General features: G+C 45.8%; 1 protein-coding gene across 1 annotated transcript in view; it reads right to left on the bottom strand.

Annotated features, from left to right (window-relative positions):
- Positions 1-1,857: 1,857 nt before the first annotated feature.
- The window catches only part of hpse2 (heparanase 2), a 19,632-nt gene continuing 7,736 nt past the window's right edge, over positions 1,858-13,753 (bottom strand). Inside the window, exons 5-9 of the mRNA XM_056609806.1 lie at positions 13,233-13,339; positions 12,831-12,945; positions 7,613-7,758; positions 5,225-5,371; positions 1,858-2,454 (exon numbers count right to left, since the gene is read on the bottom strand). Of these exons, the coding sequence (XP_056465781.1) occupies positions 2,292-2,454; positions 5,225-5,371; positions 7,613-7,758; positions 12,831-12,945; positions 13,233-13,339 (678 nt within the window). The 3' untranslated portion in view covers positions 1,858-2,291. The remainder of the gene's footprint in view (positions 2,455-5,224; positions 5,372-7,612; positions 7,759-12,830; positions 12,946-13,232; positions 13,340-13,753) is intronic.

The raw sequence follows: 13,753 nt of genomic DNA, 5'->3' as shown, positions 1-13,753 counted from the left end.
GAACACATATTGGCATGAGGTTCAGATGAGGATCAATGTGAATCTTGGCCCGCTGGCACACACAGACTTCCTGTCTGCATGCATCACAGCAATCCACTCTCAATCTGCACTACGTATAAAACGATATTTTGAATTGATCAGTGCTTCTTAAAGGCGCTGTGGACACACACTGGTGACACGCTGCAGTGGGGGCACGAGACACCGCGTCTGGCTTCAGTTACCGGGCTCCTGAACGCTGTAATGGGCAAACCGCACTTAGGCCAGCTTCCTGGGTGGCAGCATCACTTCCTGCCAACTCACCACCCAGTTTGTTTGAATTGGTCATGATTTAGAATAGAATAACTCATGACGCCTCAATACAAACGTTTTATTTTTTTATTGTCACTGTAAACAATTATTTGACATTACAAAATTGTATCATATAGGATCAAACTTTCCACAATAAAAAATCATGTTCTTGGGAGAAAAAAACAACTCTAGCTCGACACATTCGTAGGAAAAATAGTGGTAATATTTAACACATTCAAGCTGTATGTGCTGTATGTATGAATTATTAACGCCCATTTCTGCTTTTTCATCTTATGTATGACAAGCATGGCAATGGAGTCTTCATGTTCTTAACCACTTGAAGTACAGACCCCTATACTCACTCCCTCCCGCACTCAAAAATAAGGGCAATCAGGTTAAAAAAGTAAAGTAACTACAGCTGTCAGACTGCGTTTCTCCTTGGCACAGCGAAAGCTCCCGTGTCTGTTACCCCTCCATCTTAACACAAACTGTCACACCAATGGAGAACTAAATCAGATCAAATGTAACGTGCCTTTCAGACTTCAGGCTTGGAGGATCCGAGACTGATGCCGCCAAAAGCCCACGATTAAGTTCTTTGAGTCTTCTACTGAAAGAGGCGTTTAACCGACCGTAAAACAAGTATTCATATAAGTTAGGTAGATATTGGTAAATAAGACATATCAGACACACGCATCTTTAATCTGTTTTTTTATGTACATTATTTTATGTAATAAAAAGATATCATGGCTAAACGACAATCTGTACAAAACAATAAGTCAAATATAACAACGAGTATGTTCTTGGAAAAAAAAATACAATAGAAAGCTAGCAGCATAAGAATACCATTAGATATGAAATGTCACTGAGAGGTTTAGGGGGATATGTTATGAAAGTACCTGACATACTGGGGTACCTGTGCCCCACACCTCCTCCTCAACCCAGGGTCACCTCAAACCAGCCTCAGCAGTTGGTAAGTTGATCCACGGGTATGCGTTGTCACCCCTTGGCTTTGCGCCACTGTGACCGAGAGTGACGCACACCTCGACACCTGCCTTCGACTTGGCACTTTAAATAACATTAAAGGAAGGCGATATTTACAACCAGGTCATGTACAAGAAAACCCCTTAAGGTCCTTAAGGGGTGAGAGCTGTCTCAAGGAGAAGTTTAAAACATGTATTACCTGCCACGCAAGGACAACCATCAGTAGCGCTATGCTTATACCCCTTATACCCTCCACACACACACACACACATACACACGCACACAGAGTCCAAGGTTTACCCCCCCTCCCCACACACACACACAGACACACACACGCACACAGAGTCCAAGGTTTACCCCCCCTCCCCACACACACACATACACACACACGCACACAGAGTCCAAGGTTTACCCCCCCTCCCCAACAAACACACAGACACACACAGTCCATGGATTACCCCCCCCCCCAAGAACATGCACACAAACATGTTTTTGTATTGAAAACAATTATATGAAAAAATATTCTGATGACATTTGCAAAAATATATCTCATATTTGTTTTAGAATCGAATATGTAGCTTCCTTAGCTAAACTCCTAAAAATATAACTATGTGGTTTGCTTTGACACTGACTTAAGAACGAGACACCAAACAACAGAAAAAACAAGTCTTGCATAGAAGGTAATGCTAGGGAAAGCAATTTAAACAGTTCAGTGCAACCCTTATTCTGCGTGAAGGGCGAGTGTTTCATCAAACATCATACATAGACGGGTCATTTCTACTTAGTAAAAAACAATGTGTAGACAGAGAGAGAATACAGAGATGTACATGTGTTATATTAGGAGTGCTTTTTGGTTCAAATATAATAAATATGTAGCTAACACCATTGAACTGGGTGATTTCCCACGTGTTCTGTGGTAGTATTATGGGATAGGGCCACCTAGTGGGAATGTATAGAAGGGATTAGGGTGGATGAATGTATGTTGGACCGGCTCATATTGAAAATGAAGGGATGGCTGAACACTATCTCCGGCAGGCGTAGGCGTTGATGTTCTTGATGACGTAGAAGCCTATGGACATGGGGGGCATGACCACCGTCCTGCCGGCCCGAAGAGCCACCGGAGACAGCTCTGGAAACGCCCCGTCGTCCAACATGACCAGCTTCTGCCCGTTCAGCTGGATGTACCTGCAAGAAAGGAAGTCCCAAGTACTATTGTCAACAGCAGTTGTGAATTGATTGCAATTTGATTTAATATGAATATCATTTATATGTATATTTAAAATTCAAATAAATTATATAAAACTATAACTAATTTGACAATTGTATAACATAGGCACAGCCCTTACAGTTCAGATAAAAAAATGAATATCTCTTAATTATTACATTCGTGGTTGTTGTTGCTGGGAAAGGTGGGAAATAACTAATTTATGCAGTTATTTGAATAATTTATCATGAAAGTTGGCAAGGATTGAACACTTGGGGGCGCTACAGTTGCAACAATTACAATTCCGCTGCTGTGGACTATTTTATCAAGCCGTCAAAAAGAAAAGGGAAAAGAGAGGGAGGTTCAGTTTAAACAACATAATTAATTTAACTCATTTATTTACAAGAAAAAAACTTTTTCAGCTGTAGTATATTTTACATTAGAAACGTGTGCTTACATTTTTCCAGTACTCATTAGGGTAATGCATTTGCAATTTAAAAATAAATGTGCTTAAAATAATTTATTAACATTTCAATTAATTTAGCCGAATGGTTATTAATTTAATTAATGAAAATTCTGCCCTAGGTTTGTTTTCTGTTTACCTGCATTCCCAATCCACAAATGTCTTCAGAGAGAAGCGATATGATCTAAACGTAGGCTATTCTGTTGCTCTGTGATATAGGCACCAAATATCTTGACATCTAATAACAACTCTGGAATTTACAATATTGTCAGTTACAATATTATCAAAATATTGCTAACAATGTGAATAAAAAAAATTCCAAAACTGATAACAATCAACAATAAGTATAGGCTATATAAGAACCAGTCCTTTGTCTATATAGTTAATGCATGTTAGCCTATAACAGTAGCCTATAATTTAAGAATATGAACACAGCAATTCAGCAATCTATCTTTTATGTATAACTCCTGAAAATCCTGAATCTGCCTCGCTTTCTGACCATTTAATAACATAAATGAACTGCATTCCTCTTGAGGAATTCATTACAGCAATTCAACTTTGAAACTAATAATGGTTATATGTTAGCATAATGTTACGGTTTTAAAAAAAGGTACATTATTTGTTGGGCTTACTGTAAATATCTGTATCTAATGTCAAGCAGCAGCCATTAGGATTATCATATTTTTGTATTTGAAAACTTTTGTTAGTTACTTTCAAGATGGAAATCGCCTTTTTATTAATTTTATAGATGTTATATTTGTTTACAAAATAAAATACCACAGAACTCAAACTGAAATTACATTATTATTAAATCGAAACTTAAAAAACGCATTTAAGTCTGTCAACGTCGAGGCAGCACCGCAAATATAGGGCCACAGCCTGGTTCACACACACTCAGACATCTGGTGCTGCTAAAATCTTCATTGCCGTCTCCCTGGCTCGCCTGTGGTAACACACTTAAGCCCTGATCCGTTCCTTGGCCCTCTTATTAATTACCACACATTGGTGTTCTGACACCTCAAGCATTCTGCAGCAGCATGCCCTGAATGAAACATCAGTCAGCCGCTGCTGACGCTAAAGGTGGGCACGAAAAGAAAACACCCATACCAACATGCACCCACACACACGCACGCACGCATGCAACCACATACCCCCCCACACACACACACACACACACACACACACACACACACACACACACACACACACACACACACACACACACACACACACACACACACACACACACACACCCCAGCCCCCTCACTCACACGCAGTCAGTAATGTATTATTCCAGGATTCTGAAGCTTTAAAGTGAGCCAGAACAACAGACGGGGTCAGGAGAAACAGATAATGGCTATTAATTATATGAACACCAGACGGCCAAAGGGATTCTATTACAGCCTTGCATAAGGTTTTTGAATGCCTAAATAGGAAGGGCAGGACGGGGTTGAAACGGCATGAGTGTAAAGGGTAGTGAGGCCAAGTGATAAACCACGGAGTGAAGCTATGAAAACAGATCCTTACTGGGGGGTCCCGAGGCGCTGGGCCTCGCTGGATGTTTTCTATCACAACCAAGTTAGTCCTCCATCTTAATAAACAAGGACTAAGCAGCATAATATCATAAATCACCAGTCCTGAGCAGGGAGGTCAGAGGGACTGGTTCAAAAATAAAAAATAAAATTTGCAGACAAGGATGATTGATATCAGACAAGGAAAACAAAGGTTTGTGTCCGTCTGAACTTTCAGAATGAAACATTGTGTATGTAATCTTTGTGCTTGCAGCCTAGCAGAGAGTCTGAAACCAAAGCTACATTATTGAAATGTAAAGAGCCAATGTAGAAAAACAATCATAATATGGTTCTCAAACAGGCACAGCCGAAATCGTATCAGAAAGGTTTGAGTCAGTGTAACAGCCAGTACAGCAGGTATGCATCTTAACTCGGTACGGAAAACCACAAGGATCACACACACACACGCACACGCACACGCACGCACACGCACACGCACACACACACACACACACACACACACACACACACACACACACACACACACACACACACATTGTATGATTCTGTGTGCACGTGTGTACGAAATTTAGTGGAGAAGCCACCGGATAAATGTAAAATAAGGAAAACGAGGGAAAAGAAAACAAAAGAAAAGGAAATAATACAATATATAACAAAATAAATATAAATGAAGAGAAACACATAGAATGGACAGAACGAAACAAATAAAGAATTAAAGAGAAAAAGAGAAGCGGCCGATAGAAGGAGGGCCCTCACTTGGCGTGGAGTCCGTCGGCCCCGTAGGGCTGGAACAGATACTGATGCACCGTCTTGTTCCGTAAGGTGCCGGCCAGCTTGATTTTCTTTCGCGACCGATGCAGGTTGATGATGTAGATCGTAATGGACCCTTTCACATAATTATGGCTGGTGCACGAAGAAGACAAAAGAAAAGAAAACACAATCAAGGCATGTTCAAAATCGACACGAGCAGACATATCTCAAAAAACTACTTTATTTCCTTTGTGCTTTATGGTGAGCCGACATTTTCTCTCTTTCTCTTCATCCTCCTCTGCATCTGTTTATGGGATTCCATTATAGATGAGATTGTCATACGTAATAAAAGTCGCTATAATTAAAGATGACTACAAAGGGAGATGTTCCTTTGATATCGTTATCGCAGAGCAGTTTGCCTGAATCAGACCGACTCCTTGATCTAATCGCCATCCAAAACATCACGGGGAACAAATATATTGCGATTCATCGTTCGCAATATGTGCAGCGGAATTCCACTGTGCAGCGAGTTGCAGTGTTTCATCAGCTTATCTATATCTACTGTAGTGTGGACTATATTAAACCACAACTCCCCCCAGGGCCAGTGTATCATCAGCTTATCTATATCTACTGTAAACTGTATTAAACCACAACTCGCCCCCCCAAAGCCCTTCTATGTTTTTTACAGTAAGGAACACAAAGACTAGTCATTGTGGGTGTAGGGGTCAGGGGTTAAAGGTCAGGCCCAGTTTGTGAAGGAGGCGGGCTCCGTGTCGGGAGTTACACCATCAACACTTTTTGAGTCGCAACAAAACAAAAAAAATTAAATGCTGCTGGGACACAATTTGATCGGGCGATATTTGCCGAAGGTAAATAACTAAGCAGGACAGAAAAGGAACACATGATGAAATCGAATAAAAGCGAGCATATGAAGACAGAGACAACACAGCTGTAGTGAATACCACATGTACCCCCCCCCCCTATCCGTGAGCTAAATGGTCTGCGAGACATCTTTCTCTGTTCCCACTGTTACCACCTCCACAACCTCATCACTTCTAACAGTCTCGGTTTGGCAAACCAAGGGACCGCCATGTATTTGATTAAACCTGCCCGAGACTTTTTCAACATTGTTAGCGTGAGAGATACACCAAAGCATTGTTGGGCCGAGCAGGGCTTGAGTCTGGCACTGCCTTCAACCCCTGGATCCTCCGCTCTGAGATTCATGGACGCGTGTCTCGGGATTACAGATCAGATGGTCAGATGGGAGCTCAGATGATGGCCTCTCGAGCCGTTCCAAAGATGAGGTTCTGAGGCTTTCAAACCAGAAACATAAACATGTCTTTGGTGCTCTTTTAAGTTGGAACATTGGTGCATTCTGAACCAAAACATACCAGTTAAACCACCGCACTGGAAAAGGGGCCAGTCCAACACACAAACCTCTTAATAATACCTCTTAACAGCCAACGAGAGGGACACGTTTAATGTCACGTAACCCACCCAGATTATAACTGGACACTGTGTAAACGGCAGGGAGTCGGGGACGGATAAGGTTAACCAAGCATCTGTGGACACACCCGCTGAAAACTATTTCAAATACCTGGATGTGTGTCAACAAACCCTGCTGTGGGGCGGTCATGTGTGGCGCACCTCTCCTCTCATTGGTTACCAAGCGGCCCGTCTGTCTGAGCAGCGTGGCATCGTCTCTCAGGGTCGGGGCGGGGTCTCAGACCGCTCACCTGTAACCCGGTCTGGAGCACGGCCGAAAGGCTAGCCAGGCGCTGACAGCTGCAGGCCATGGGCCGGGGTTAATGGATAACCTTGAACAGGCTCCACCGTGGGCCACTCTTTATGTGCCTGCAGCACAGACCGCCTTATTGTCCCCCCGCCCCCCCCCTACCCGCCTCGCCGGCCAACACGAGATGGGATGAAGGACCCACGCACCTTTCAGCATCTCTTTGACAGTGGGAAGATGGCCCCCACACACCTGATAAGTGATACCTGTTAACTTTTATAGGCTATGGGCTGTGAACCAGAGGGTGTCTGCTGGGGTTATTTATGGGAGGCCAGCAGACGTGACACTGAGCCCCGGGTGGAGCTTCCAGAGGAGTGCATGGGAACAGAACTGAGACGGCCACCGCAGTCTGAGGCCTGCCGTCAAACCCTCCCCCGCCCCCCATAACCATAAAACCCTAATGGCCTGATAGCGTGTGAGAGCTGCCAGTTGCCCCCTGGTAATGACATGAGCCAAGTGGATCATCTCCTTATACACGTATTTTTCGTCACGAGGTGACTAATACACAGGACTGAAGCAGGCATTCAGCCGTATCGTGTGTCCAGCCGGGTTCAGGTGGACCGTGGAGCCGTGTCATCTGAGCTTCATGAGGGAGTTCTTACCTGGACGAGCTGGTGCAGTGAGCGTAGATGCGCAGCTTGTCCCGGATCACCCTCCCCGGCCGCGGCTTCCTCTGCAGTCCGGCCACGCGTACCGCCAGCACCCTGGGGCCCACCAGACGCTTGAAGACCAGCGACAGCCAGTAGTCCTGAACAGCAACATCCACACAGACATGTAGAGCACACGTACACACACGGCCACGACACAGAAACGCTCTATGATTTAATGCAAAGAAATTGGTACGGGCCCCAAAAGTGGAGAGCCCCATCCGAAGCAAGAGGGCCCCACGACCACTCCGAAGCATGTTCTTGATGAGGAGAACATTGCAATGGATCGCTTTGTGTTTATTTGGACACAGCATGGGCTCAGAATTTAAGAACCACAAGCTATTCTAGATCTATGTCAACAAATCAATCAAGTCGAGGGAAGGATTACGACATTGGATTTAAACTCAACATTTAATTTAAGTCAACATATTCGATATCTCCCACCCCATGGAGCTATTGCACATCTGTACGTTCCGGTCCCTCATAAACCGTTTGCTGATGAGAGCTGACAAGCCTCGAACATGGATTTTACTAAATATTACCAACTACTTTGCTCTAGGTTATCATCAATATGTGTCTCTCTTCAGACTGCACGGGCTCAACACCTCTCTGAAGAGCTCAGAACAACATGTGGTCTTCAGGAAGTTCCCATGCAATCCTGCATATGGCAACATTTAAGAGCTTCTTTTTTCCATGCAGGCTTTAACTTAATTTGCTGCCCAGGCATCGGGGAGCAGAACACAGTATAGGACTATACTGTGAAGGCCACCGGCTGAGGGATGCATGTATACATGTATGGCCAGATCTGTGATCTATGATTATTACACACTGAGGGAAACAAAGCAGCTCTGGGACTGGGCAAGCAGGCTTTTGATTCATACAAGATGAACAGTGTCATGATTTTCTTCCCTCAACGAGACCCCTTCACTCTGAATGTGATTTCATATTTCAAGAATCAAGGTTAGCATCAACGGCGGCTTAAAGGGTTCAAAATCGAATTACAGTCAAAGATGCCAACCAATAGCCACAACTCTAATGGTAGTCTTTGTGGCGCACAGCGCTGTTTTTTATTAATGGAATTGTAAAATATCGGCTGAGGTTACAATACTTTGTTGGTCTTCCTTCTATAAATGTCTGACAGACAGACAGACAGAGAGGCATTGAGGCAGACAAAGATGGGATTGATAGCCAAGTATTTTTGAACAAGGACTCAGGGCCAGGGTGGCTACATCAAAGAAAAGGTAGACACCAAATTAAATTGAGCCTGAGCTGCCCGACTTGTGAAGGAGCGTCAGAATTCACCTTTAGCATGGTTATAATGGGAGGCAGTATCCCTGGCTGCGACCTTGTTAATTCCTTTAGTATTCAAGATCAAAGTGTGAGGCTAGGTCATTAGACTGCATCCAGACGAAGGTAATCAATTAGTATTTTGACTCTCCATGTTTCCAATTTGTGTTTTGGGGAAGAGTCTTACACGGTGCAGTTTGTTTCAATAAGGCTTCAATGAGGAGGAGAAGAGGCGTTGTCTCAATAGGCAACGTTTAGCCGGTAGCGGCTGAAGAGATGTTCAAACCAAACCACCACCGTTTACTACTCGCACAACTCAACACAACTCACACAACCCAAAAAAGGGTTACATTTTGGATGTATGAACACATGTCGGAGAAAAAAGTTAGAGCGCACGTTTGAAGACTTCATCTCCTTATTTTGTGTCAGGAGAATAAATAATGGGCAGAGAAGAGTTGGAGAAAGTCATTATTCATGTTCCCCTTCTCCAGGGGGAAAGGCATTATTCTTTCTCCTTAAAGCATCACTGGCCTTCAAGGACGTGCACATCCAGCCTTATAGACACATCCAGCCTTATAGACACATCCAGCCTTATAGACACATCCGTATAGACACATCCTTATAGACACATCCAGCCTTATAGACACATCCAGCCTAATGCACACATCCAGCCTTATAGACACGTCCAGCCTTATAGACGCATCCAGACACATCCATCCTTATAGACACATCCAGCCTTATAGACACATCCAGCCTAATGCACACATCCAGCCTTATAGACACTTCCAGCCTTATAGACACATCCAGACACATCCAGCCTTATAGACACATCCAGCCTTATAGACACATCCAGACACACCTTGCCTTATAGACACATCCAGCCTAATGCACACATCCAGCCTTATTAACACGTCCAGCCTTATAGACACATCCAGACACATCCAGCCTTATAGACACATCCAGCCTTATAGACACATCCAGACACATCTTGCCTTGTAGACACATCCAGCCTTATACACACATCCAGCCTCATAAACACATCCAGCCTTATAGACACATCCAGACAAATCCAGCCTTATAGACACATCCAGCCTTATAGACACATCCAGCCTAATGCACACACCCAGCCTTATAGACACGTCCAGCCTTATAGACACATCCTTATAGACACGTCCAGCCTTATAGACACATCCAGCCTTATAGACACGTCCAGCCTTATAGACACATCCAGCCTAATGCACACACCCAGCCTTATAGACACGTCCAGCCTTATAGACACATCCAGCCTTATAGACACATCCAGCCTAATGCACACACCCAGCCTTATAGACACGTCCAGCCTTATAGACACATCCTTATAGACACGTCCAGCCTTATAGACACATCCAGCCTTATAGACACATCCAGCCTTATAGACAGGACCCATGAGCCCCCTCTGTCATTGGACAGAACACTGGCAGCACCATCCCTCAGACGTTAAAGACAGACGGACATCCCCACAGAGGACGGTCAGCGCTTTACAACCCACCCTGTGGGGAGCCAGCAGGAGGAGCAGAGTCAACACGAGGACACTCTGGAGGGAGCGGGTGAACAGGCGAGTGGAGAGGGCGGAGAAGAGAGGTTAAAAGAGGCAACCAGATGAAAGGCGGAGAATGGAAAGAGGTTCACTGTGGAGTCCATGCCTGGGTCAGGGACCTGACTGCGTTCCGAATCGACCAATTGGGAGCGATCTGAAGCAAGGGGCCAGACCATAAATTTGCCAAGACGCGGACAGGTTGGCTCGTAGCACACGCGCTCAGCGGGTCGGCTGGTGCCGGCCCCAGACGTCCAGCCATGTTAAAAGCATTGTGATCCTAGCAGGAGGCCATCTTTCCCAGAAAAATAATGGAGAGAGGCCGTAGGAAAATGAAGGCATTGGATAGCTTTATGGTCTGGAAGCCTAACACAGCCCACAGGAAAGCACATACACTGTGGATTGACAGGGACGAATGTGGAAAACCATTTCAAGAAGGTTCAGTGTTGAAAAAGACAAGGATTAACAAGATCTTTAGAAGTTTTGGGTGTTGGTTGGCGATAATCTCAATAAAAAAAAAAACGGTATGTTATCATTCCATTATCCTGCACTGAATCCTGTCTTAGGAGACCAGTTCTGCTTACATATTCTTGATTTTACTGCACAGTTAACCCAACTTATAACCAAATAATTGATTTAAACAGTAGGCCTATTAACTTACCCAACAGAACCACAGCCCCAGCCCACAGTGTAAGCCAGTAGCGGCGAGTAGCAGCCCCATTCATCACCATGATGCAGGGAATGCTGCTAGCATGGCTGCGTATGCAGGCACTCAGGTTACACATCTCTCAGCCGCCACAGAGACAGGGACACAGTTGCGATGGGGTGGAGTGATATTGTCCCTGGCTTCTGACAGAGGGCTAAGGTTACATGATATTTCGTCCCTGCGTCCAGCCACTCAACACCACTAAACACCTTTCATCTCAACTAATAGCTCCCACGGGAAAAGAGCAATAGGTGCCTGAGATGTATACTAGCATAGGCCAGGCGTAGACTAGTTCCTGGTGATATGCTAGCAGAGGCCAGGCGTAGACTAGTTCCTGGTGATATGCTAGCAGAGGCCAGGCGTAGACTAGTTCCTGGTGATATGCTAGCAGAGGCCAGGCGTAGACTAGTTCCTGGTGATATGCTAGCAGAGGCCAGGCGTAGACTAGTTCCTGGTGATATGCTAGCAGAGGCCAGGCGTAGACTAGTTCCTGGTGATATGCTAGCATAGGCCAGGCGTAGACTAGTTCCTGGTGATATGCTAGCAGAGGCCAGGCGTAGACTAGTTCCTGGTGATATGCTAGCATAGGCCAGGCGTAGACTAGTTCCTGGTGATATGCTAGCAGAGGCCAGGCGTAGACTAGTTCCTGGTGATATGCTAGCATAGGCCAGGCGTAGACTAGTTCCTGGTGATATGCTAGCAGAGGCCAGGCGTAGACTAGTTCCTGGTGATATGCTAGCATAGGCCAGGCGTAGACTAGTTCCTGGTGATATGCTAGCAGAGGCCAGGCGTAGACTAGTTCCTGGTGATATGCTAGCAGAGGCCAGGCGTAGACAGGCATAGACTATTTCCTGGAGGTATGCGACAAGAGGCCTCAGGTCTGGTATATAAACTAGCAAAGTAGGTTTTAGGAAACCAAAGCACTAGCTTAACGAGGTAGTGCAAAGCGCAAAGGCAATTAGCTAACTGTCTCTGAAGGTCAACCCCTGAATTCCAGGAGCGAGACTCACGGGCAGAGGGTTGAAGTGCTGGTCCACCAGACCTATGCTAGCATAGGCCAGGCGTAGACTAGTTCCTGGTGATATGCTAGCAGAGGCCAGGCGTAGACTAGTTCCTGGTGATATGCTAGCATAGGCCAGGCGTAGACTAGTTCCTGGTGATATGCTAGCAGAGGCCAGGCGTAGACTAGTTCCTGGTGATATGCTAGCATAGGCCAGGCGTAGACTAGTTCCTGGTGATATGCTAGCAGAGGCCAGGCGTAGACTAGTTCCTGGTGATATGCTAGCAGAGGCCAGGCGTAGACTAGTTCATGGGGGAGAAGAGGTCAGGTAGAGACTAGTTCCTGGTGATATGCTAGCAGAGGCCAGGCGTAGACTAGTTCATGTTGGAGAAGAGGCTAGGCATAGACTAGTTCCCGTGAGCGAAAAGAAACAGGCATAGACTATTTCCTGGAGGTATGCGACAAGAGGCCTCAGGTCTGGTATATAAACTAGCAAAGTAGGTTTTAGGAAACCAAAGCACTAGCTTAACGAGGTAGTGCAAAGCGCAAAGGCAATTAGCTAACTGTCTCTGAAGGTCAACCCCTGAATTCCAGGAGCGAGACTCACGGGCAGAGGGTTGAAGTGCTGGTCCACCAGATGCGTGTAGCCGTAGTCGAAGAGCGAGTGGCGCAGGACGACGTCGACCCCCTGCGCCGCCGCCATGCCGAGCGTGTTCAGCCATCTGCCCCCAAGAAGAAACACAAGGAGGCCGTGAAGGAGACGATGCACTGGTGGCTGGAGTCAGTAGACACCCTGATACCTTGATGTTTCACATGAGATCAAATGTAATATCCTAATCCCAGGCAGGTAATGTGTGGTCACAGCAGAAGTACAGCACAGTAATAAGAATGCAAAAAATACCCACAAAAATATGACAGAATATATGACCTGATAGTATATAAGACAGAGCTAATGCAGAATGTAACTGTTAGCACTATTGATCCGAGGTCGTTGCTCTGCAGGACTCACAGGAAGCCCGCGGCGTACGTGTCCGATAGGTTGTTGGTGCCCGCTGCCCAGGCCGGCCCCACGCCGCCCAGCCAGACCTTCTTCCCGGGCGCGTGGGAGTGGACCACCTGGAGAGAGAGACCAACACCGACATCAGGGAGACTACTCTGGTGTCCCCTGGAGAGAGAGACCAGCACCCACATCAGGGAGACTACTCTAGTGTCCCCTGGAGAGAGAGACCAACACCGACATCAGGGAGACTACTCTAGTGTCCCCTGGAAAGAGAGACCAACACCCACATCAGGGAGACTACTCTAGTGTCCCCTGGAAAGAGAGACCAACACCGACATCAGGGAGACTACTCTAGCGTCCCCTGGAAAGAGAGACCAACACCCACATCAGGGAGACTACTCTAGTGTCCCCTGGAAAGAGAGACCAACACCGACATCAGGGAGACTACTCTAGTGTCCCCTTGAAAGAGAGACCAACACCGACATGAGGGAGACTACTCTAGTGTCCCCTGGAAAGAGAGACCAACACCG

This window comes from Gadus chalcogrammus, chromosome 15 (genome assembly GCF_026213295.1).
Source record: "Gadus chalcogrammus isolate NIFS_2021 chromosome 15, NIFS_Gcha_1.0, whole genome shotgun sequence".
NCBI lineage: Eukaryota > Metazoa > Chordata > Actinopteri > Gadiformes > Gadidae > Gadus > Gadus chalcogrammus.
This window is presented reverse-complemented; position numbering and strand designations above follow the sequence as displayed.